This window comes from Lissotriton vulgaris, chromosome 2_1 (assembly GCF_964263255.1).
Source record: "Lissotriton vulgaris chromosome 2_1, aLisVul1.2, whole genome shotgun sequence".
Taxonomy (NCBI): domain Eukaryota; kingdom Metazoa; phylum Chordata; class Amphibia; order Caudata; family Salamandridae; genus Lissotriton; species Lissotriton vulgaris.
The window spans coordinates 1,547,740,901-1,547,767,832 of NC_141687.1; the positions used below are offsets into that span (position 1 = coordinate 1,547,740,901).

Consider the following 26,932-nt stretch of genomic DNA (forward strand, 5'->3'; position numbering starts at 1 on the left):
TCTCCAACCCTCCAACATACAAACGTACTTGGGAGCCACTCTTGGTACACAAAAAAAATCTTTCATGTACCAGTCCAGCCAGAATCCGCAACATTCAGGCCCTAATTTCCCAGTCCCAGCCCCACCACTCATTACCAGCTCGGATATTCATGTAGTTACTGGAAATTATGGCGTCTTGCATCTTTTTTTTTTTTTTTTTTTTTTTTTTGGGAAACCTTTATTGTTCAATACCAGCATACAGGTACGGGCCTACAACCACCTGGCCGGCCTCGAAATCAAATTGCGGCACAAAATACAACCATAAAACAGCTCAGCAGTCCCTAGGGGTTTAAAAGCAGCAAGTTTCCAAAATATCACTTATAGGAAAAGCGACCGCCGAGTACAGGAGAAGTTAGGTTAATTTTTAAATTATAAAAAAGGAGGATCATACGCCATACAATCCGCCGCAAGCACACAATGGGCAATGAACACAGCAGGTCATCAACGATACTAAGAGTCACAATCGGAAGATCAGCTGAAAGATACGCTTATCAGGATAAAAAACATGTGTGCACAGTACATATTGGTCATTACCCATCCCATGAACATGGAGCGTCTTAACTAATGTTAGCGGTAACACTAACAACAAAACGATAGGCAACGCTACACCTAAGCACCATACTGACCCAGAAGAAGGAAGAAAAAGAGAAAGGAACCAGGAAAAGAGAAGAGAAGAAATAAGGCCCATAGAAACTAAGACAAAACAAAAAAACCCCGCCCCCCAACCCCCCACCCAGCACGCATGCAGAGGCTACGGCCCACCCCCCCCTAGTAGTGTGCCTGTCGCCCGAAAAACAAGAGCCCGAAATTTAGGTACAGAAAAGAGAAAGGAAAAGGAAAAAGTATTGTATAACATCAGAGGAGGGCCATCCCAACAGGCTCCCGGTCTCCCCTTCCATGAGAGTAGTCTCCACCCTAGAAGCAACAATCAAAGCATCTATCACTTAGCACAGTAAAAATGGGGGTGAAGCATCATGTATTGCGCCATTAGGTACATCTTAAGAACTCGCCAACCCGCTTCCCCACCAGCCACACAGACTTCAAACATTAGATAGAACCGCTTAGCCCTGGCCCGTTCCTGTAAGTCCCCCGTGGCGTGCCTGCAGAGGAGATCCCGTCTCAGCAGACATAGGAAGACAAGATGTCCACTCGCGGCAGAAGTACAACTCGCAAGTACAAAATGGACGCCGACGACCACCGACAGAGTCCCCTTCACCGAAGACCAACACTCCCAGTTTCAGTTCTGGGGACGCATTCCCCAGCAGAAGTACAGGGGCGGGGAAAGAGGAAGCAGTCACAGTAGGCAACAATAGCTGAACCAATGTCCGAGTCTTCCGCGGCGCCACAATGGATGGAACCACTTGCAAATGCTGGGAAAGGCATTCTTCAGCACAATAGAAACGTGTGGACATTCTGTCCCAGGCACCCACACTGTCCGGAATCGTCCATTCCCCTCCGCAACCGAGTAGAGCCACAGTACACTCCTCAAACGTAGGTGGGGGCAAGTCCTCGTGTACCTGGGGGCCATCCGAGCGCAGACGCTCCAGTGCGAGCGCGATATCGTCTAGCTTTCCACCAAGCGCTCGGGAGCCATCCCTCCATTCAGTGTGGAAGTCACTCAGAGCCGCAAGAATATCACTGCGGGACAGCACAGGCTGTATTTCCCCCATCACGAAACTACTCGGTGGCTCGCACTCACCCTCACATAGCACTTCGGTAGGCAGGGCATTGCACTCCATCTTATTCAGGCACCCATCGGGCTTTTCCAACAGGTCGGGAGAACAAAGGCAGGGCAGGGACAAGTCCGGTGTAGACAGACCACAGCTGAAACTCCGAGGGCCTCAAGAGTAGAAGCCTGAGAAGCAGTCCACGTCGGAAGCCATCCCCTCGCCGACTCAGCAACAGTATCAAATTCGGGAGCGGCCCGCAAAAAACGGGTAGGACCAAAGATAAAGCCGACGGGCTCACCTTCTGCACTCCGCAATCAGCAGTAGGTCCATCAAGCCTCCATGACGATAATGCACTCCAGCCGCATCGTGTGGCATCCAGGGCACCCTCAGTAAACACCTCTTTGGAGTTGCAGCGTCCCGGTGGGCCGACTCCGCCCAGGTCCAGCTAGCTGCCGCCGAGGACTCAGCGCCCGGCCATGTTTACCAGCAAGATCCCGGCTTAGGGTCGTCTGGCGCCACCAGTCAATTACGTAAATATCTCCGTCTGTGGGGCCGGTAGAGGCGCCGGGATCGCGCAAGCGATATCTGCGCGCTTTCACCGTCGCCCCGCTGCCATGCAATGCCAGGATCTCGGACAGGATTGTCTTGCGGGGCTCGGAAGCTCACGGAGCCGGGAGCCTACACTGCCTTCCTGATCGCCATCTTGGCTCCTCCAGCGTCTTGCATCTTAATAGTTCCCTATGCAAGTCTTCAAATGCGGCCCTTTCAGGAATGCATAGCACGTCAGTGGAATCGGTCTCAGGGTCAATTATAAGATCTAGTGTTGGTGGACGGCCACACTCATCGCTCTCTGCAATGGTGCAATGCACAAAACCTTTCCAAAAGGCGGCCCTTCGTCGACCCAGTTCCACAGACAGTGCTAACAGCAGATGCATCGCTCACTGGTTGGGGAGCTCATCTCCAGACTCACACAATTCAGGGCATGTGGAGTCAACAGCAAAAGCAACTCCACATAAATCACCTAGAGCCACTAGCAGTATTTCTAACGCTAAAAGCCTTTCAAACTCACCTTGTAGGCAAAGCTGTCCTGATACGCACAGACAACATGACATCCATGTATTATATGCAGAAATAGGGAGGTACACACTCTCCAACTGTCACACCTTGCACCGGCCATTTGGAGGTGGGCCATACATCACAAAATCTATCTCCTAGCAGAACACCTTCCAGGAGTAGACAATCAGATTGCAGATCTGCTCAGCAGGCAGAGACAACAGATTCATAAGTGGGAACTCCACCCTCAAGTTCTCCTCCCATTTTTCAGATGTGGGGCTTCCCGGACATAGATCTTTTTGCCACACCCCAAAACGCAAAATACCCAAGCTTCGCCTCCAGGTATCGACACCCATTGCCTAAAGACAATGCACTTTGAATTTACTGGTCAGGGATATTTTCCTACGCTTTGCCACCTGTCCTACTCATTCCACCAGTGGTTCGGAAGCTCAGGCAAACTTCCCTCACACTAATCCTAGTAGCTCCCACATGAGCCTGTTAACTTTGGTTCACCACCCTGTTGGATCTCTTTGTAGCTCCTCATCAAAAACTACATCTCACATCCAATCTCCTCACGCAGAACCGTGAAGAAATAAGACACCCAGATCCCAGACAACTCAACCTAGCGATCTGGCACCTGAAGTCAGAGTTTGGCTATCTCAATCTTCCGCCAAACTGTATGAACATTATTAAAGAAGCTAGACGGCCTACTACAAGAGCTTGCTATGCAGCAAAATGAAAGTGGTTTGTTATTTATTGTAATAACCATATCAACTCGTTTGATGCTTCAGTTCAAAATATCATTTGCTATTTACTGCATTTACAACGGTCAAATATAGCTTACACACATACGCTTACATCTTGCTGCAATATCCGCATGCCTTCAGAATAGACAACAGCTGTCTCTTTTTCAGAGTGCCTGTTATTAATGCCTTTATGGAAGGACTTAAGAGAGTTATTCCCCCAAGACTTCCACCTGCCCCAATGTGGAATCCTAATATTGTTCTTACCAGACTAATGGGTCCACCCTTTGAGCCATAGCATAAATGTGAACGGCAATTTCTTTCTTGGAAAGTTGCTTTCCTCACTGCCATCACATCACTAAGGAGAGGGGTGAGCTTCAGGCACTAACCATAAAAAAACATTTTTACAAGTACACCATAATAAAGTGGTTCTTTGTACTAACCCTAAATTTCTACCCAAAGTAGTTTCTGCCTTTCACATCAAACAATAGGTTGAGTTGCCTGTGTTCTTTCCTCATCCAGTTTCTGTGGCAGAACGTGCTCCACACAACTTAGATGTTAAACAAGCATTACTTTATTACATAGAAAGTACAAAACCTTTTCGTAAAACTAAACAACTCTTTGTTACTTCTGCTCCACCTCACAAAGACAATCCCATTTCTAAATCCGGTATTGCATGGTGGATAGTCAAATGTATTCAGACATGCTATGCAAAAGCAAAAAAGGACTTTACCAATTTCCCCTAAAGCGCATTCCACTCGCAAACTGGAGGCTTCTATGGATCTCTTAGGAAACATTCACATAGCTGACATCTGTAAAGCTGCAACATGGTCTACACCTCGCACATTCACAAAACACTATTGTGTAGATGTGCTAGCAAAACAACAAGCTAATGTAGGCCAGGCAGTTCTTCGTACACTCTGATAAGAACCGGTTTCCTTTAGTCAGTAAAGTGTGAAAAACAGGAGGAAGAGCCCGCCCCACTTTGCAGCTCCGTGCAAGCACAGAAAATAGCTTCAGTCATGAAAATGGAGTTAGTTAGGCCATGCACACAGAAAGGCCCAAAGCAGGATGGAATTGAAAAGCAAGATGACTTGAAAGCATGTCAAAGCTAAGCACTGCCATAAAGCAAAGTAAAGTCAGAAAACAGAATGACATTAAACCATATCAAAGCCAATAGTAAGAACTCCTAATTCTCACCAATGTTATGTTATATACTGGATTTCTAAAGCGCACAGCTACTCAGTGTCCCGGCGCTGCAACCATGAGACCCCCACCAGCCAGCTGAGAAGAAATCCAACAAGAGGAAAGAGATCAGAACAGTAATGTTTTTAATTTCTTCTTAAAGACTGCAGGGTCGGCAACCCTCCTAAGAGCAAAAGGAAGCGCATTCCAGGCTAAACCAGCTTTGCGAGTGAAAGAACACCCACCCAACCTGTGACGCAGAAACCGCGGATTCAGTATGAGGAGTTGGTCCGATGACCGCAGATGCCTAGAAGGGGTATAAAAAGCAAAGCGCTTCTGAAGATAAAGTGGGCCCTGTCCATACAAGGCCCGTTGGACAATGGCCAGCATTTTAAATTTCAGGCGAGCCTCGACTGGGAGCCAGTGAAGGTGCTGAAGATGAACCCGCACACTCTGTCTGGCAGAAAGACCTAGCAGGAGTCTTGCAGCCCCGTTTTGGACTACCTGCAACTTTTTTTCAAATAACTCAGACATCCCACTAGGAGCGAGTTAGAATAGTCCAAACGGGAAAGAATCAACGCCCAGACCACCGTTTCTTTAGCCTCCGCAGGCAGAAGGGGGAGGAATTTGTGCAACCTTCTCAGTATGCCAAAACAAGTCCCTGTAAGCTTTTTGACATGCGTCGTGAAATACAGGTTTTCCTCGAACCAAACCCCCACATTTTTGGCCAGTCCTTTGTCTGACTGAGGGGGCGGAAAGTCAGGAGGCCACAGTCTGGTTCTGAAATCAGCAGGAAACGCTCCAAATAGGACTACCTCCGATTTCTCCTCGTTGCACTTAAGCTGTGCTTTGGCCAGCCAGCGGAACACAGCAGAGAGACAATGCTGAGCCGTGCTGACCGAATCCTCACCTCTTCTCCAGGTGAACAATAACTGCGTGTCATCTGCATAGGCTATCACCTTAGCCCCCAATGACTCCGCCAGATAAACCAGGGGAGTCATATAGATGTTAAACAAAAGGGGGCTAAGCGAGGAGCCCTGCGGGACACCAGTGGAGAGAGGGGAGGGAGACGAGGCAAACGGCGATAGCCAAACTTGCTGTGACATAGCCTCCAGGAAAGATCGAAACCAGCTCCAGGCTGTGCCAGCAATACCTATGCCAGCAAGCCGCTCGAGGAGGAGAGAGTGAGGAACCGTATCGAATGCTGCCGAGAGATCCAGCAACACCAGAGCTGCTCTCCCGCCGGCATCCAAACAGTCCCGGATAGCCTCCGCCACCTCCAACAATGCTGCCTCCGTGCTATGAGAGGCCCGGAACACCGATTGCGCCGGATGCAGCAAACCCGCCTTCGTCACATAGTTGGTAAGCTGCGAGGTGACCGTCTTTTCGCAGACCTCAGCCAAGCTAGGCAAGAGAGAAATAGGTCTATAATTGGTGGGGAGTGATGGATCGAGGGTAGGCTTCTTGAGTAAAAGAAGGAGGGCCTGTTTCCACGCATGCGGGACGTGCGCCTCACGAAGCGATTGGTTAATCAGCAGGTTAACTTCCGGATTGACCGTGTCGGATAGTTCAGCCAACAGCCGAGCCGCGCAGGGGGTCGTTGGGGGAGCCAGATTTCAAAGCCCCAAGGATTCTACGGGAGGCCGAGAGGTCGATAGGACTGAAGGCCAAGAAAGAGTGATCCGAATCCTTCTCCAAACTAGACCCCTGCATAAGCGGGGTCGACATCGGGTTATTGGGGAAGGAATCTTGAATAACCCTGATTTTTTTCCCTGAAATGATTGGACAGAGTGTTCGCCCAGATGACTGAGGGGGTAGCCACTACCTCCTGCGCACGGGGCGCCACAAAACTCTGCACAATGGCAAAGATTTCCTTTGCATTATTGTTCGCCCTATCAATGCGGGCAGCAAAATGCGTGCTTTTTGCCGTGCTAATGGCTATATAATACTGTTTCTGTTTAGCTCTAAGAGCCAATTTGGCCATAGGACAGTAGCCACTAACCCTCCACGCTCTCTCCAAAACCTTGCAGGAGTGTTTCAAATCCCTCAACTCCGAGGTAAACCAAGGCTTGGAGGGGGTTTCTCTCCCCAACTTACAGGGACCCAGAGCCGCTAGAGCAGTGACTGCACCACTAATCCAGCTCGAAAATGTAGTGACATTGTCCTGGAGGGCACTTACTAGGCTCCGGCGCGAAGCCGCCAGCTGAGCGCACAAAAGAGCAGCATCCATCTTCCTGGCCATAGGGGCGCGATGGCAAAGTGGCAGTTGGTGTTCAATGCACAATACAATACACATTCCTGCACAACTGCACGCCTTTAAATGCACATCTCACACGCTTTGCTCTTGGCAAGACTGTTCCACTCAGTAACCGCTACCACTGAAAGACAGCAAGATTACAGGACAGAAGAGAAGCAGGTGTATACAGGACCATCCTACATTAAGAAACACACTAAAGTCAATTAAAATGGTGGTGGTTGAGGGTCATCATAGGGTGCCAAAATCACAAGAGTGGCTCTTTCATTACACAGAAGGATGAAGTAATTAATCCATTGATCAGGGAGCTTGAAATCCCCTTTGTTATGAAACAATTCCTTGCGTTAAGTACGGGCTCAGGTAATGCATTCAAAATAATATGCTTTCTAAGCCTTGTGTATTTTAGTATTTGCCTGCTATATTTACTTTGGTATAGAACCTTTTGAGAATAGTCTTTTTTCTACTTCTGTTCAGCCTAACAAGCACTTCAAGTTTAACTTTTCAGCTCAAGTGAGTGACAACAGCTGTGATGTACCCATTGTTTGTATTTTTACTGTGAAACGTGGTATGTCATTAGAGCACAGGTTAAGGTACTGTTTAAATGTCATCAAAGGAGATTTCCTTCTCATGTAGCATTACCTTTTTAACTGCGGGACATACTAAGATCACATAGATGTTTTTCCACTCGAGTTCCTTTTTCTGAAAAACAAATCCTCAGTAGGTGTTGGCGGTACCAGAAATTGTAATGGAGAAATAGATGCCAAAGTGGTCATCTCATGTAAACTAGACTGGGTCTTCCAAAGTGACACACTGTTCAGGGTGGAACACTTTGGGTCACAATGATGTTCTGCCTGGTGGATAAGTTCTCTGCTGACCATGCTAAGGATGAAAAACGCTATTTAGGAACCTCACAATGGGGCATTTAGCTAGCACTTAAGGTCATCTAAACAAATGTTTAGTTTTCCATGTTAAGGACACAAGTTCCTTCTGCAGTCATTGATAGATTTAAAGTGGAGGCATTTTCTAGCAATATATTGAATTAAAATGTAACATCACCTTAATAACCTATATGAAAAAGTTAAGAGTTCACAGTTGGGAAGAGGCTCTACAGACTATGAAGTGACCTTAAGCATTAAATAGGCTATGAATGCTGCTCCCTATCCCTCCCTGTTCTCTCTCCCTGCCTGAAATACCTTGGAAACGTTGGGTACTAATTTATCTCATATAGGGGCAGAGTAATTAGCCAGCTTTTATTTTGTCAATAGGCTTGGTAGTCCCTCCTTAGTACTGCGTTTCCATTCTTGTAACCTTCCATGAGGACACCCCCTGTTACATGTGTTGTTACTCTGTATGTTTTATTGACTCCCTCAAAGCACTATTTTCTTAAATGGCTTTCTTCTGCCTGTTATTGCCTGCAGGACACTCTCTCCCGCAATGATTTTTTAAATTTTATTTAACCAGCGCTACATGCCTCAGCTGGAATAATAGCCATTGACATCCACGGCAGTGTTAGGATCAGGGTACACACACCTCTAGCACAATTAGCTCAAAGTTGTATATTAATTTTCTTCAATTTATATGCAATTCAATTTATTAGACTTTAATAATTTTGAGGTGCTCCTAGAGACGGGGTCATCATTAGGAAGAAAAATACATAGGAGACACCAAATGTTAGGGGCTACTAGTACTGGCCGATCCATTCGGGAGGAATGCTCTTTGTCAAAAGAAGCTGTTGATCAAATGCAGACATGCGATTTTGAAACACATTAGTTATATTCCTTGGTGACACATGCACTTTCAAAAGCCCAAGTCTCGTCTACGATGGTCTCACATGAAAGATTCAAGATACGTTGAGGATTAATACCCCCTTGACTGTGGAACCAGTTGCCCTATCAGTTGGTGTCTCCTAGGGGGCGTGGCTTGGATGCCGAGCGGACTGGCGGCGTGAGCCCGGAGCTCCGCTCCCGATCCCCGTTTTTATCCTGAAAAACTGCACGAAATCCATCCTAGAGAGCATCATTCGATCACTAAAGGACACCTGAACGGCAACGGTCCCCCGGGCCACGGACTTAAGGTGTCCCCAGCGCTTTTCGACTCGAAGGAAGAACAAAGAGGGGCTGAGCGAGCGTTGAGGCAAGATGGCGGCCGGAGCTTAGACTCGAGAACAAAGCTGACCGAGCGCCCACGGCGCCCCTCTGGAGACGCCTTGGGACAGAAGTGCCATCGCCTGAGCTTGCCGGGGTCTTTCTCGAGGAGTTCGCCGGCCCTGTCGCTGGGGTGGACCGGACCCCCTACGAACAAAGGTTGAAGAGCACAAGATTGCGGCTACCCTGGCACCCGACGGCCGTGAAGAGCTCAGCGCCTGGTAGTGGAGCATGGCGGCCTTAACAGTACGGACCTGAGGCGTACTTGGCAGGCATTCGGAGACATCCTGAGATTGACCCGCGACCGCACGGCGGAGGAGTGGGAAGTGCTACCTCGAGTCGACGCACTGCGGAAGAGCCGGAGTGTGGGCCTAGCCACCGGAGCGACCTTAGCACGGACGATCAGGGATCGGAAGCCCGAGTGACTCCGGGAAGACTGCTCACTGGTAGGAGCCAACGGAAGTGGCACTGGCGCACTGAGTTTCCCATTCTTCGAGGGAGAGGCCTAAGCAACCACGCGGAGCGGATAGCGGAGCTAACCGTTGATACTGGTCATTGGTGAATCGCGACCAAGTGAACATTACAAGTGCTTGAAAGCCCAGTGCTGACCATCGGCGAGGCCGAACCGCTTGCCCTCCACTGATCAGACGGCGAGGGTGTGGAAGTTTCCCCCCCCTTTTTTTCCCAGTGAACCAAATGGGAAAGCCTAGGGGAAAAGTGGAGGAGGCTGCGGACTCTGGAGCGGCGGAAGGACCGTCACAGGCCCCGACGGACCTGCAGCAATTACAAACATGCATCTTGGAAGCCATCCAAGCCACCTAAGAAGCGCTACAGCAGGATATCGCCCAGGTGGCGACGGGACTGGGGCTGTTGCGAGCTGACAACGATAAACTGAAGGATAGGGTCAAAACTGCAGAACACACCCTCAAGGAGATATTGCCCGAGCACAAATCTATGGTGGGGCGGCTCGTGGACGCGCTCGATCGCATCCAGGCCTTGGAGAGGAGTGCGGAAGATGCAGAAAATCGCGGCAGGCGCAACAACGTGCGCTTGGTGGGCCTTCCGGAACAGAAGGAAGGGGACGATATGGTAGGGTATCTTGAACAATGGTTGAAGACTGAGGTGGCGCCCGATGGCCTATCACCCTTTTTTACGCTAGAGCGAGCGCACAGGGTCCCGGCCCGACCGCCTAAACCGGCCTACCGCCCCGCCCGGTAGTGATAAAACTGTTGCACTACAAGGACCGGGACTGGCTGTTACGGAGGGCAAGGGACGTGGGCCCTTTCCAGGTGGATAATAGTAGGGTGACGCTCTTCCCGGACTACACATATGAGACACAGAAGTTGCGAGCCTCTTTCTTGTCGCTCAAAAAAGAACTTCGAACGGAGGGAATAACATATTCACTTCTGTTCCCGGCCAAACTCAGAGTGGTAGTGGACGACAAGGCGCACTTCTTTCATAACTCGGCGGACGCCTGGGCGTGGTGGGACTCGTACAAAACCGGCACGGATGGAGCGAAATACAGAGCGGAAGAAGAACGAACCCAGCAGCCGACTAGGAAATCACAGAGGATCCGGAAGCGTCGACAAAGATCTAAAAAAACCGACGGTATCGCAGACTGAAGGCGAGAGGAAAGCCGCGTTGCAAGCGGTAAAGGACTTGTCGGGAACTGCCAGGTCCAGATCGTGTGAAAGTTTGGAAGCAGAGGGACTAGTTACTGGCTCGGAAGCGGAACTATCTGACTTGAACAGTATTAAGGGCCCGGACGTTACACCACAGACGTCGGGAGGCCTAATGGACGAATGATAATGGAGATGCCCCACGCTGGATCTGTAAGGTGCCTGGGGTGAGCCTTAGCTGGCAGATAGTGACGAACATTGGAAAGCAGGATGGAGCTCTGGACTCACATGGGTGGTTCGCGGGATGGGGGGGAAGGGGGCTAGGTCGACCACCTTCGGAACCGAGCTACGCCTTTCGGGCCCCTAAGGCCACCATAGTGTCGACTGCGGTATAGTTGGGTTCTTGGGGTAGGACACCAGGTCCTTACTAGGTTTGGATGGGAGCCGCGCTTGCGAAGCTGGGCCCTGTTCTGGGGGGAGGGCGCTTAGAGTAGTTGGGGGAGCTCGAACCGGGGTGGGCGGGGAGGGATGAGTGTGACCCTGTGTGCCAGGCTGCGCACCGTTATTGGATTTTGCTGTACAACATGGGACTATGGCTAATATTGGACATGTGAAGTGTGTAACCTGGAACGTGAGGGGTCTGCATACGATGGCACGGAGGCATAAAATACATGCATACTTGGTTCGAAGAGGGGTGCAGATAGCGCTGCTGCAAGAAACGCATCTGATGAAGCAAGAGGGTATAGCGCTGCAAAGGAGATGGAGGGGACAACTGTTTAATACCGCATATTCCGCATTTGCCAGAGGGGTGCTGATTTGGATACGGGCGGGGACTCCTTTCCAAGTCAATAGGCACATAATAGACCCGAAGGGTAGGTTTATGGCAGTGGAAGGGAAACTGAAAGGTAGGGACATAGCGCTGTGTAGTGTGTATGCGCCTAACATTGACCAAGCGTCCTTCTTCACCAAACTTTCAGGTGCGCTGGCAGGATTTCTAGCTGGTCCCATTATAATAGGAGGGGATTTTAACTCGGTGACTGACGTGAAGTTGGATAGATCTCATCCTCCTCTGGGGTCATCTCCCATGCACCGACTGGCGAAGCGCAGGTTAGAATGGCAGGAGAGCTGTGAACTACAAGACGCCTGGCGGGTACACCACCCGACGACGAGAGACTACTCCTTCTATTCTGGTTTGCATGACCTCCATGTCCGCTTGGACACTTTCTTATGCTCCTCACAGGTGCTACCGGTGGTGTCCAACTCGGAATACCTAGCCCGCACGATCTCTGATCACAATCCTCTACTGTTAACCCTTAATTGGATGACCGAGACACCGCGGGTCTCGACGTGGCAATTGAGACCGGACACTTTGGACGACTTGTTGTTCAGAGAAGCGCTGGGAGATAGGATAATGTGCTACTTCGAAGAGAACGAGGGCACGGCATCGTCTAGAACGAAAGAGTGGGTTGCCTTTAAGCCAGTTGTTAGAGGCCACTGTATAGGGAAATACACTGGGGCTCGCAGATCCCTGCAAGGCGACCTAGAGAGAGCGGAAACAACTTTGCGCGATGCCGAGAAAGCGCGCCCTAATCGCCCAGAGTTACAAGGGACGGTGAGTGCTGCCAAGGAGGCGGTGGCTGTGGAAATGGAACGGCTCCGCTGTTTCGACCATAAATCCTATTTGACCAGGGCGCACGTGGAGGGGGATAAGGCGGGGACGCTGCTAGCCCGGCTAGCCAACCCCACAAGACGTAGCCACCCAATTTTAGCTATTGAAGGGGGAGATGGCCTGGCTCGCCACACCCAGGCGGAGATACTGGAATGCTTCCGCTCGTACTACGAGACGCTCTACGAGAGCGCGCTCGAAGATCAAGAAACTGAGACAGCTGCTTTCCTAGAGGGCCTACAGCTGCCGCGCTTGGAACGAGAGCAGGCGGTGGCCCTGGGTAAGAATATAGAACTGGGCGAGATAAGGAGCGCGGTGAAGAAGATGGCCCGTAACAAGACTCCGGGCCTGGATGGGCTCCCTATCGAATTTTATAGCAAATACATAGACCAACTGGCCCCGCGACTTCAGGTGGTGTACAACGAAGCTAAGGTTCGGGGGGGGGCTAACTGAATCAATGTGCGAGGCTCTCATGATTCCTTTGCTGAAGCAGGGCAGGGAGAGCAAACACCCGGCATCCTACAGACCACTGTCCATGCTGACAGTGGACTACAAAATTCTGAGTGCCATATTGGCGACCAGGTTACTGCAACATATGACGGAGTTGGTCCATAGCGACCAATCTGGCTTTATCCCCACCCGCAACACGACCACTAGCATACGCCGGCTGGTTCGCCTGCTGGGAGAACTGTGGCCCGCCACGCAAACGCCGGTAGTACTGTCATTTGACATAGAAAAAGCATTCGACAGCCTGGAATGGGACTGGTTGGATTCTAAACTTAGTTTTGTCTCTCACACTAAGAAAACCGCTGCCAAGTGCTTCGGGACTCTTCGTAGGCTCAGACCCATTTTTAAATTCTTTGATGCTCCAGCCAGACAGCTTATTGTACAAGCTACGATTTTGTCCAGGTTGGACTACGCGAGTTCCCTTCTGCTGGGAGCTAATCAGGCCGAACTTTCCAGACTTCAACGCGTTCAAAACGCTGCCGCCAGGGCTCTGGTAGGCTTGCCGAGATTCTGTTTGGCCAAAAAAAAATCTATAAACTCCATTGGCTCCCTGTTGCTCAGAGGATTAAGTTTAAGTCTCTTTGCCTTTCGTTTAAAATTCTGAATAACTCCTCTCCTCAGATCTTGGAGCATTTTATCTTGCCGTATGTACCCCCGCGGTCTCTAAGATCTTCAGGACTCCATCTGGTCACAGTCCCGCGCTTCAAGAGGGCTAGGGCCGGTGGCCGCTCTTTCAGAGTGCTTGCTGCCAGGCTATGGAACTCTCTTCCTGTCCATATCCGCTCTATTGACGAACTTCTGGTCTTTAGGAAGGCCGTAAAAACTTTCCTTTTTCCTCCGGATTCCTAGAGTTGTTATGGTTGTGTCTTTGGTACTGCTTGTGTCCGGCTTTTTGTCCATTATAGCGCCGTGATGCCCCTTTGCTGGGGCAGCTGCGCGCTCTACAAATCCGGCTAACATAACATAACAATACCTATATAAGGTTATGCAGTACTTCGGTCTCGGAGACGGCTATATACGCTGGACGAGAGTGTTATACGCTTCAGCGATGGCACGCGTGCGTGTGGGCCCCCTTGTGTCGAACCAGTACCCAGTGCGTCGAGGCACCAGGCAGGGATGCTCACTATCCCCCCTGTTGTTCGCACTGGCGATCGAACCTTTCGCGGCAGAAATCAGGAAGGGACACACTTACAAGGGCTTGGCCTACAGGGGACATCCACAACTTGTTTCACTATACGCAGGCGACCTCCTATTATACCTGGAGAATGCGCAGGAGGCATTGGAGGGGGCTGAGAGACTCCTGGTGTCCTTTGGCAGACTGTCTGGGCTGCGGATGAATTGGTCTAAATCATGCTTGTTCCCGCTACGTCACGGTGAACCGAGACCTGCTACCCGCCCGCTGCTTGCCTGGGCGCCAGATTGCTTGAAATATCTGGGACTGTACATATATCACAAGGCCACAGACCTGCTGGAGGGCAACGTGGGCCGCTGTATACGGGCGCTGCGTGGTAATATGGTCTTCTGGGCTACTCTCCGGTTTTAAAGTCACGGGACGCATATCCCTGGTGAAAATGATAGCCTTGCTGCGCCTCCTCGGGCCATGATGCGACGCATGTATGCGCCTGAGATTCCCCTGCGCATGGTGACGGCACTCCCGCACGGGGGCGACTGGTCGAGGCTGCAAGGGTGGGAAGATGCAGGACTGCAGATACTGGGGGACCTATACGAGAATGGCGAACTGATCCCCTACCAAACGTTGCAGGACCGCTTTGATCTCCCGAGGGGGTATTTTCTAATGCACGCGGCCATAACACGAGCGATGCAAGCGCACTGGGGGGAGGGGATTCAAGAGCCCCCGACATCAATGGCTTGCCAATATACAATGATGGCGGCCGGCACGTATAAAGCAGTGACATGCCTCTACTCGCGAATGTTACGCGAGACGTTGCAACCCCTAACCACGCTGAAAGAGGCTTGGGAGCTTGAACTGGAGACTGAGATCCTGGATACTACATGGGCACAATTAGTGAGGCGGGCGAGAAAGAGCACTAGAAACGCTCGTTTTCAGTTAATTCATTTTTATATACTGCATAGGGCCTATCTCACACCCAGGAGGATCGAGAGGTATTTCGGAGTGGCGGATGCAGCATGCCCCAGATGCAACACAGTGGGGGCGGACCTGGGACATATGCTCTGGGACTGCACACACCTGCGGGACTATTGGAGGGAGATTATTGAGACTCTGAATACTGTCACCGAAAGGCGGTAGGCGTGTGTGAGAAGTTGGCCTGATATATAATGTTCACTATTCTAGTGAGCACTTTGTATCAGTCCAAACTACCCTTATTGATGATTGGTTGTAAGTCAACCTTATAGACCAGCTATCCTAGTAGCATGGATACGAGCAGTCTTCGGGCTAAACTCTAGAGGGCGTGTTAAGCCAGCTGTTATACCATCACATATACCCCTTGAACACCAAGTGAAAGGACACCACACAAGTGTTATGAAAATAAAATGTATTTATTTAGATCACAACAGCCCTGTACTCTTTATGAGGACAGGGTACTAAGCACACAACAAAACTCTTACGAAAATACTTTAAGTTGCACAATTTACACAAATGCCCGAGGGGCACGAAAAACCATATACTCTAAAAGTGGAATGCGAAATTACTAGCAGGTAAGTACTAATCTCATAGGGTTTGGAATCGCTAGGACTGGACTACTGAACCTTCAGATTACTAGCAGGAGGCCTAGGGGACTCGGGTGCAGAGTGTGCACTCTCACGCGGGATGCGGGACAAAGTCTATGGATACTAGTAAATGCAAAGTTAGTGTTCTCCGGCGAACCCGACTACGTAGGTCAAAAACGAAAGTGGATCTAGGCACTTAGAGAATTTTTCTACGCTGGAGAGCCGGGGTACTCGGTTTACCTAGCCCAGGGGCTGCGGCTGCATAGGGTTCAAGTGTCGTCGGAAACCCTCGTTGACGAACCAGGAGCCTGAAAGAAGAAGTTGCTGGCAGGCGACCAGTGAAGAGATTCGGATGGATCGAAGCCTGGATCGGAGATGGAAGACACCTGTAAGCAGAGGGGACCAAGTTCTGAATCACTAGCCAGTGATTAGATGGGCACCAGGATGGCACCGGATGGAGTCACCTCGACCAGGTGAGTGGGCGACGCTGGGCTCTGCAGTCTCACGGACCAGGAGGCGTTGTCGGCGACCAGGATGGAGGTGCGAGCTGTCCCACGATGGTATCTGCTGTCGACGTCGCTGGACCCAGGATTGGGGCAACAAGTCTTGTAAAATGCAAGCCCACGCGGTGGACTCAAAATGGCGTCTGGAGTGGACCAGGAGGGTCCGGGGTGCTCTTTTTTTGGAGGGGAGCAGGAGCCAGTCTGGAGCAACCAGTCCAACGGTGTTGATGTCGTCGTTCGTCGTCGGGAAGGCCACAAGCCAGCGGGCTAGTAGCCAGACAACGCGGTGAGCAGCAAAGAGCAGAAGGGCCCCACGCAGATCTGGTGGATGCTGGAGGGCTGAACTTCGGTGCTGGAGCTGCTCAGGGTTGGGGCTTCTCGGACCCCAAAGCACTCACTCGAGGATCCCTCGGCGGTCGTGCTGGGCAAGAGTCGTGCAGTCTTGAAGATGGCCGGTCCCTCGAGGTCTCGTCGCACCCACGGATCTCAGCTGAGCTGACGATGTGGGTAGAGGTCAGAGGTGCCAGGGAAGCCGGGTCTCGTCGTGCTGGTCAGTCGGATTCCGAAGGAAGGACGTGCAGCAAACCGCAGTGTTCTTGGATGGTGCCTGCGGGTGCAGGGTGACTACTCCTTAGTCACAAGGGAGAAATCTTGAGAAGAAGTTGAGAGTTCCTTTCGTGGAAAGTAGTTTCAGGATTCAAAGATGATCTAATTTGGAAGGGGGCCCGCTCCTATCTTTATACTAGGAAAAGGGGCTGGCACGCGACTAGGTCCTGCCCATGGGTGGGACCAGGAAGGGGGGTGGTTACACCCCTCTCCCATGCCGGACTTTCCCCAGCTCAGGGGCTGGTGTGCCCCTGGAACTGTTTCTAGCCGGCAGATGCATAGTGAGCACCGGGGTGCCACTTGCAGTCACCTTCCTCTAAAGCCCTGCCTACCCAGGATACACAAAACCCTGTCTGGAATGGTGCTAGCACCGCCCCTGACAGGAAACCCTTTGTCCAAGCCTCCCTCGCTGGAAGGACTCCCAGCAGCAGGAGGTCAGACTTGTGTCTGTGGTGGCAGCATCCATTTTGTGATACTGAGGCTTGAGTTAACTTTAACCGGGGTTCACAGTTACATACATGTCGTGTCCCTCTAGAAGGGTGGAATGCTAACCCCGTCGCCAGAATTGGCGAGGGGTTAGTATTCCAATTTGTATGACACCTTACTCGACATGTTTTGATAAAGCGATACCAGAGATAGCATATAACCGCAAGGATTATAATGCACTTAAGAGTATATGGTATGCGTTATCATGGATAAGCTATTAGGACTTGGTTCCGCAAGCTGCAAACGGGCTCAGCTCATGCCAGAGCACCATCTCACACGATTCCAAGCACTCTGCCTTCAGGATTGTCAAGGCCTGCCATAGGAGTGACTGATAGGAATCTGTGTGTCCATTTTAGGGTTAGATATAGGTATACTATATCTAAAGCAAAGGGTGATTACACCACCTTGCCCCAGCTGTCGTGCAGCCAGTTGTGTCAGATTTAGATGGCCAGCCAGGGGTGGCATAATACATGCTGCAGCCCCTGGTAGGCCCTGGGTACACCTATGCCCTGAGTTACAGGGTCTGATAAGGTGTCCCAGTACCAATTGGATATGTACCTAAGGTACATGGAATCCATTTTACAGAGAGAGCAGTAGGCCTGGGGTCCTGATTGGCAGGGTCCCAGGCCAACTAAGTCGGAAAACCAGCAAAACACCAGGCAAAAAGTTGGGGGCAACCATAGTCAGGTATCCACCTTCCTACACAGTGCTACATTGGTTCCCGCACACACCCAAAAACAAGATTTCTAGCAAATTTGTGGATATGGGCCTGATCTTGGCTAAGAGAGAACTGACTAGGAACAGGAAATCTAAACAATGCCCAACGATAAGGAGGTGGACCAACAAAATGCTTAAGTGGGCAGCCAGCGAAAGCACGCTCAGATACCAATTAGCCCGTCGCAGATCAGACGACAGAGCACTGGAAGCGGCCATGGAATGGGAGATGCTGGTGCAAGCTCTCCGAGACAGCACGATAGAAGAGGAGGACAGCCTCTCTGAATCGGGCTCACTAGAACCCCGACACTCACCAGGTGCACACTTCTAACAAGACATCACCACTCCTGATAGCACACACACATGTACATTATGGTAGAGCTTAGGCGCAGGGAAGAGCACTTGGGGGGGAGGGGTGAGGGGGGGGGGAGCCAGTTGGGGAGGGTTGGGGAGTTGGGTCACAGGGAGGGGGGCTGGGGGCGGGGTTGTTAGAGGGGGGCGGGGCGAAAATATCAAAAGCAGGTGGGGCTACTCCGAGTATATCGAAAAGTCACATGCGCAAGATGGCAAGCAGGATGACCCACTCACTGCCGCCGCCCGACCTCCGGGTTGTGGGCTTAATGGCTGTGTATACTTCAAGAGTGAAGGGAGGGAAGCGCGTTGGCGCCTGTGTAGAAGGTCTATTGTACAGATGTGAACTGAACTATTTCCTGCAATAAAAACGGTTTAAAAAAAAAATCATGTATTTTTCATCCTGATGATGACCCCGTTTTGAATAATACATATTTAGGGGGTCAAAACATTGACAAAATAGCCTATGTGGACTGTGTTTTATTATATTGATGGTGGATAGCAACACTCGCTCCATGGGTGCCAACTTGAAGTATCCAACTATCCCTATCAACATGTATATGTTTCTGTACATAGCACGTATGCACTTCTTGCACCAATAGTCACTTTTACTGCACCATCACTCTCTGGGAACACCTCACAATTGTTTTAAGTCTAAAATTGAATTGCATACCTCAAAGAATAAATTGAACAAACTGAATATGTAACTTTGAGCTAATTGTGTTAAATATGTTTGCACCCTGATCCTAACACTCTGCCTTGGAAGTTAAGGGCTACACTTTCCCCTTAGGGACAACACTCCTTTGTGAAATATTATCCAGCTCACGTTACTGGGTTGCCCCTTTTATTTTTAAGTATCAGTTGGAATGATAAAGGCACCTTTCTTTTGTTAGTGGCGATCGCCGAATGCGGCTGCATGCCTTATTTTTTCGGTTTCTTTACTTTTCTTACAATGACTGCACGCCCCACTTATATTTAAACATCTTAAGCTAAAGCGCAGGTGCCGCAATTGCTTCAAAAGTAAAGAAAAAGAAAACAAATGTGTCCCTACGTCTTTTTACTTTTGAACCAGTCGCTACACCGGCGCTTTAGCTTAAGATGTTTAAAGCTAAAGTGCGGGTTCCGCCATTGTAACAAAATTAAATAAATAGGAAAAAAAGCATGCAGCAGCCATTTTTTAACAATTGTTTTAGTTTAATGTCCCAAAAATGTGTTTTGTCCATTTGTTTACTTTTTGAGCAATCGCGGCACCCGCTCTTTAGCTTAAGATATTTTAAGCTAAAGCGCAGGTGCCTCTATTTAATGCAGTCCGACCACTGTGTGCGATGGCATGAAACATACTGAGTATGTTTGGCTCCTAAAAACATAAGTGCTCTAGGCCAGCTAACTTTTTTTAACTGTGTATGAGCAAAACCAAATACGCTAACTGGAAAACAACATTTACATTCTTTCTTACAAGTTAAAAGCATTATTTATTTTAAAAAATGCCAGACCCTAACATGCTCAACATGGTCAGGCATTTCTCGTCCATGCGCAGTCAGTTTCTCGATCATTGTAAAACGCACTTTGCAGACTAAGATGCTCTGCCACATTAATCCTGCCTCTCTGAAGGTCCTGCCTACATCTGGGTCCTGCCTGCATCTGAAAACAAGCATTTGCAATGAAATAGGTCTTGCATTACTGAAAGTTTGAGCTATTGGAGTTGCTAATAAAAATGCAACGCAATAGTTAAAACTTTCAGTAAATCGAGAGCTATTGCATTGCACCCGCGCTTATTGCTTGAACAATAATAAATAGAAAAAAACATTTGCAATGCAATCGCTTACGCATTACTGAAAGTTTAAGCTATTTACGTTGCAGTATTATTACCAACGCCAAAATTTCAAACTTTCAGTAATGCAAGACCTATAGCATTGCAACTACTGGTTTCCTTGGATTCTGGTGTCATTGTAGGCTAGTCTATTCCTCACTCTCTATCATTGTTATGTAAATTTCCGCAATACGTTTTGTATTTTCTCTTTTGAATACTGTTTTTCAATTTCGATTCAGCGGATGACTCTTAAACATACTTGTCTGTAATGTTGAAGTTATACATTTTGGCACAAAAAGTTATTTAAAATAAAGTACATCTTTCTTTATATTCTTGTTGAGTACTTTACAAACATGATTTTTAAGATGCGACATTCATAGAGCACTGAAGGTTGTGTTTTACATAAATGTGTAACCAATGTTCTCTTTTGTAAGGTGTTTCGAAGAAAATCTTGGAAGCTGCTGGACAAATAGTGGAACAAGAATGTGCTCAGAAAGGTAAAGTTCAACATGATAATACCTGCTTACAACATGGCCATACTTGGATTTCAGAGCAAACTATCAGCTCCCCGTGGGAGTCACACTCAAAGAACATATGTCCCATGTAGTCACAAGGCCCTAGAACCTTTTGACTAAAGGTATACGTTATCAATTTCTCCCACACTGTTCACAACAGGAGATCCCCTAGGTTTCTACATTGCTCTTGGACCCCATTTTAATGTCTGCTGCCTTTAACAAAAAGACTTTAGACCCCTATACGCTTTGCTCGTGAGCTGCCTCTTTTCCTGTTGATTTGTGGCTCTCTGGTCTCTATGTAAAGTTTTAACTGCCACTAATTGAAGGTGGTTTCTTGTGCTGACTTGTAATTCTTGTGGTGCTTCAGGTAGCATTTTAAAAATTTGCGGTTGCACTTCTGCTGCTCATATTCCTCTGTTTAGCAGGTTGTCTTCAATAAAAGACAGTTTTTGTGAACCTGGTCATTTGAGGATGTTGACGTACTAAATCTGAAATTTTCGGATAAAGAACCTAGCAGCGAAAATTGATTTTCGCTCAGTATGAGACCGAAAATCTGGCAAAAGGGCAAAATTGTCCTTTCTTGAGTCCCCTCACTCACCGGGTATTCCCCACGGTGACATGCTTCATCGTAGGGGCCATCTACACCCGCTGCGGGTTGAGGTGAGCTACGACTTGCGGAATTACGTAGGTGCGGTGCAGTGGTGTATATGGAATGGAGTAAGTTAAAAATATCTAACTAGTGGGGGAAATCATTTTATTCTTGCTCCTAGTTGATATGTTAAAAACGGGGTGGGTCTCTAGGGTGCCTGGTTTCAATAAGTCAGGGGTCCCTAGTAGAAGTCAACATGTTTCAAGCTTCCCCAATGCTCTTCTTCAGGACGACACAGGGTCCAGCTCTGCGTGTACCACGACGAAAGTGACCTGAGGTGAGGTTAAATGTGATTAAAAAATGCTACATAATAAGCATAAGTTTAACAATACATGCAACACTTATTAGTCATGTTGTATCTGAAATAAAGAAAAAGAACATTTGTTAAGAGTAACACCCTTCCCAGAAGGGTAGGATCCTAAATTAACCCAATTCCATGATGCTCTTCACGGTGTGTGCCTAGTTGTAATGATCGTGTCTTTCGCCGTGCTGGACTGTTGAAGAAGAAACAACTAAACCGCTTGCCTAAAAGCCTAAATAGAATAAAGAGGCACTGTGATTCAGTGTGCGGTAAAAGTAACAAGTTTAAAATTTGCTCCTCGTGACTTTGCAGTGATAAAAACATAACAAACAATACAGACAATAACAAATAACATGAATAATATACTTATAACGAAGCAATACTTTGCCTCATGGTCAAGGGGGGCTTCATTAGTATTCAGATCTTGAAACACTTCTCAATAAAGAGAATCTTTCTTTGCAACTATTCATGCTGAATTATCGTGTGAAGGATATATTTTCATTTCTTTTTGTCATTAAATACAAATTTTGTTTAAACTTTTATAACACAGTCAATCAGTGAATGCATATGGTGGCAATTTTAGCTAACCCTATTTTAATTTACCTTTTAAAAAGGTGAAAACCGTTCCAGGAAGCATATTCTCTCCATCGGAAAAACTCCACTGTGGACCTAAGGCACAAAGAGACTCAACTGGCACAGAATCTTGCATAGAGGCATCTAATCTCTTGCTTCATTTTAACACTCTTTGTAATTTGGCTCACTCTTTGTTCGAGGCATGTGGGCTGCTGAATTCATATCTGTGCATAGATCGCCGCCTAGTGTTGGGTCCGGATGATTGCATATTGTTTCCTGGAAGAGTCTTCGAAGTATCACGAGATAGGTGGCTCCTCCCCTGGACTACAGTGCGCATGGGCATCGACTCCATCCTCAGATTGTTTTTTTCCGCCATTGGGTTCGGATGTCTTTGGGTTCCCTCTTGTCGGAATCGATAAAAAACTTTCTTGAGACCAAAAGGTCTTTCGTCTATACGTCGGTATCGTCTTGCGTTCGGCATTACTTCTTCTAGCTCGGTTCCGAGCCGGATTCTCTACTCCCGCGTGCTCTCGGCGCGGAAGGCCCAGTCGACGCTCCGGACCTATCGACCGTCCATCGTGGAACGAAGTCCATTCAAGAGATGTCCCGTCTGCAACTCGAAGTATCCCCACATCGATGTCCACCCGGTGTGCAACAAGTGTCTGTCACCGGACCACGATGAGGACAAGTGCATGGCTTGTTCACGCTTCAGGTCCAAGAAGACGCTTAAGCTTCGACGAGCTGCGCGCCAGGAGGCCCAGCAATCTGCTCTGGCGCCTGTGGACATCTTGGATGCAGGGGAGGTTGAGGACGAATCTATCCAGGACATTTCTGAATCAAACCCCGCGTCGGACGTCGAAGATGACTACGACGCAGATGCTGAGATGTTCGAGGGCGAAGAAGTCGTCGACGAGGTAGGAGACGACAACGGGGCCCTCGGGGCCATGGAGGATAGCTCGGATGAGGAGAATCCTCGAACTGACTCTGGGGCCGTGCCGATTTATAAGGCCCAGGTCGAGGGATCGCCTTCGGGCCTTACCCAAGATCTCCATATGGGTTCCACGGCCTCGCCTTCGGGCCCGGCCACGGACATTGTTGCCGAGCCACTCCCTGGCAAAACGAAACCGAAATTGAAACTTACGGTCTCGACGCCAGATACTGCGCAGGTGCCAGTCTCGAAACCGAAAGTGCACATAGCTTTGGTCGGCTCCAAGGCCTCGGAGGCTTCGGCGCCAAAGAAGCCGAAGGTAGCTGTCGAGCCGAAGGCTCAAGTCAAGGGCGTCGAGACGAAGTCTGCCGTGCCGAAGACTAAAGTGATAGTGGTCGAGACGAGCGCGTCGGCGGCGAAGATGAGAGGCAAAAGTATCGGCGACCCAAAGAAGGCTGTCGGCGAGCCGAAGAAGACTCTCGGTGACCCGAAGAATCGACTCGATGACCCGAAGGTCCTCACAACCCCGCGTCCGCAGGACAAGGCCAAGGGCGCTGCGCCCCGAGGGTCGACTCCAAAAGTGGCCTCGAAGGATTCCATCGAACCGGCGCGCCGATCCGCCGCGTTCACCAAGAAGGTGACGGACTCCCTGCAGCGCATCCATGAGGGCACCGCGTCGGCCGATCCGAAGGATCCTCCGCCTGCGAAACCTGTGGAGAAACCACTTAAGGCGTCCACGCCAATCCACTTCACGTTGCCGCCTAAGACGGCGCTGAAGGCTTTCGCTCCTAAGGCAGTGGACGATGTGCCCGAAAAGATCTCCTCGGATCCGAAAGCGTCATTGGTGGTCCACGGCCCGCGACCTCGACAACCTTCGGGGGATGAGCGTCAGGAACACTTCATCGACGCCGAAACGGGCAGGCTTTCCCTCCTGAAGCGGAAAATCACCCCAGAACCACAACTGGAGTCTTACAAGATCCCTCTCAAGAAAAAGAAGGACTCTGCTTGCTCTCCCATCTTGGTGGAGCCACTTTCCCCACAGACTCATGATGTGTGGCCCACTTACTCAGATGTGGACGCTGGTGAGGATGAATACAGTTATCCAGTCTATACAGACCCTGAGGATACCAATGAACCCTGGGCAGCTGGTGGTGACCCTGGGGATCCTCAATCAGGATAAGACCCTCAACTTTTTTCTGCTAAAACGTCCCCTACAGAGGACTCTACAGCTTTCAATGCCCTCATTGAGCGGGCAGCTAACAATCACAACGTCCAGCTACATGCTGACCCTGTGGATGTAGATTTCCTCTTTGACACCTTTTCAGTTTCAGAAAAAACTGTTAAAACTCTGCCTATGCTGAAAGGTGTTTTAAAGCATGCTGCTGAGATTTTTAAAAAACCTACCAGGGCAAGGGTGATAAACCCTAGGATTGACAAGAAATACAAGTTGGCGCCTACTGATCCTACCTACATCAAAGGACAGTTGCCTCTGGACTCCCTTGTCGTCTCGAATGCCCGGAAGAGGGCTAATTCTCAGACTACGGGTGATGCTCCTCCCCCAGACAAAGAATCCAAGGTCTTTGAGGCTTCGGGGAAGAGGGTAGCAGCACAGGCAGCCAACATCTGGCGCATTTCTAACACGCAGGCGCTTCTGGCGTGCTATGACAGGGCACACTACGATACACTGGAGACCCTGTTGCAACACCTGCCTGATCAATACAAGGAAGGGGCAGAGATGCTGATTCAGGAAGGGAAGCTGATCTCTAACGCTTCAATCAAGTGCGCTCTGGACGCAGCTGATACCGCTGCCAGAGCTATAAACACTAGTGTTATGCTTCGGCGTCATGCCTGGCTGAGAATCTCTGGATTTAAGCCAGAAATACAAACCACCATCCAGAACCAAACGGTTAACCCAGATCACCTGTTTGGCCCAGAGGTCGACATCACCCTAGAAAAGATAAAAAAAGGACACTGAGACTGCAAAATCCATGGGTGCCTTACAGTCCCAGCAGTTTCGGGGTGGGTCCTTTCGTCGCTCCAGTACTAGAGGCGTTTCCAGGGGCCAGCTCTCCCAGTCCACGCAATACTTCAAGGGCAACACTCAGACCACTTACACCAACAAAAGTCGAGGTGGATATCGTGGCAACAGCGCCAAGGGCAGAGGACGTGGAAACAACAACTCCAGATCCTCTGCCACCAACAAACAGTGACGCCTTGTCACTGCCCCCCGACCACACAACACCGGTCGGGGGAGACTCCAGCAGTTCCTGCCCGTCTGGAAGTCCATCAACACGGACAGGTGGGTCAGATCACTTATCCAATACGGTTATTGTCTGGAGTTAACATCCACTTCACCCAACATGCCCCCAAGACACCGTCCTATGTCGGACGAGCACTTGCACTTATTGCAGCAGGAGGTCACTGTCATGCTGCAAAAAGGAGCAATAGAGCTTGTGCCACTGCAGGAAAGAGGCACAGGGGTATACTCCCTGTACTTCTTAATACCAAAAAAGGACGGGTCCCTCAGGCCCATCCTGGACCTCAGGCCACTCAACTACTACATCCTGTCGGAGCACTTCCATATGCTGACCCTGCAGCAAGTACTCCCGTTGCTCAGGCAGGGGGATTTTCTTGCAACTTTGGACCTAAAGGATGCGTACTTTCACATTCCACTGCACCCTTCACACAGGAAATACCTCAGATTCACCATCCAAAACCAGCACTACCAGTTCAAGGTTTTGCCTTTCAGTGTCACCACGGCACCCAGGGTGTTCACAAAGTGCCTGGCGACAGTGGCGGCGCATCTCAGGAGACGGAACATCCACGTCTACCCTTATCTGGACGACTGGCTCATTCAAGCAAAGTCAGCCCAGCAGTGTGCCGCCCACATGTCCCACACCATTCACCTCCTGCACGATCTGGGATTCTCACTGAATTACCCAAAATCCCACCTCCAGCCCGCCCACGTACGGCAGTATCTGGGTGCGACCATAAACACTCTGGCGGCCACAGCACAGCCGAATTCAGTGAGGGTCAGCAGCATTCAATCGCTGATACAGAAATTCAGACCTCAACACTTGCTTCCAGCAAGAGTGTTCATGCAGTTGATAGGCATGATGGCCTCCTGCATTTCCATAGTCCCGCACGCTAAGCTACATATGCGTCCGCTTCAGGAGTGTTTAGCACGTCAGTGGACTCAGGCTCACGGGCAGTTGAAAGACCTAGTGTTGGTGAGCGGTCCGGCATACAACTCTCTGCATTGATGGAATCCACGAAACCTTTGCAAGGGCCGACCATTCCAAGCGCCTATGCCACAGATCATCCTGACAACGGACGCCTCTCTCCAGGGATGGGGAGCTCATGTACTCCATTACACGGTGCAGGGACTATGGACGCAACAGCAACGGAAGATGCACATCAATGTTCTCGAACTGATGGCGATCTTCATGGCACTCAAAGCACATCTGTGCAACAAGGTTGTGTTGATCCGGACGGACAACCTGACAGCCATGTACTACATTCAGAAGCAGGGAGGAGCACACTCTCCGCAGCTGTCTCATCTGGCTCAGAGCATGTGGAAGTGGGCCATTCAGAGGAACATCTTCCTCATGGCAGAACACCTCACGGGCAAGGACAATCAGATGGGGGACCTGCTCAGCAGGCACAGCCACTAAATGCACGAGTGGGAGATACATCCATCAGTACTCCAACCGTACTTCCAAAGGTGGAGTCATCCAGAGATAGACCTGTTCGCCACAAGGGAGAACACAAAATGCCAAAGCTTCGCCGCCAGGTTCCCACACCCACAGTCGCAGGGCAATGCGATATGGATGAACTGGTCAGGCAAATTTGCGTACGCTTTTCTCCCAGCACCTCTGATACCGCTGGTGACTCGCAAGCTCAGGCAGCACTCGATGACTCTCAT

At 49.7% G+C, this 26,932-nt stretch overlaps 1 protein-coding gene across 1 annotated transcript in view; it reads left to right on the plus strand.

The window, feature by feature from the left end:
- Positions 1-26,932, plus strand: part of LOC147732881 (protein mono-ADP-ribosyltransferase PARP14-like) — a 1,341,877-nt gene that overhangs the window by 546,274 nt on the left and 768,671 nt on the right. The window contains exon 12 of the mRNA XM_086957426.1: positions 20,476-20,538. Coding sequence (XP_086813552.1) covers positions 20,476-20,538 — 63 coding nt within the window. The remainder of the gene's footprint in view (positions 1-20,475; positions 20,539-26,932) is intronic.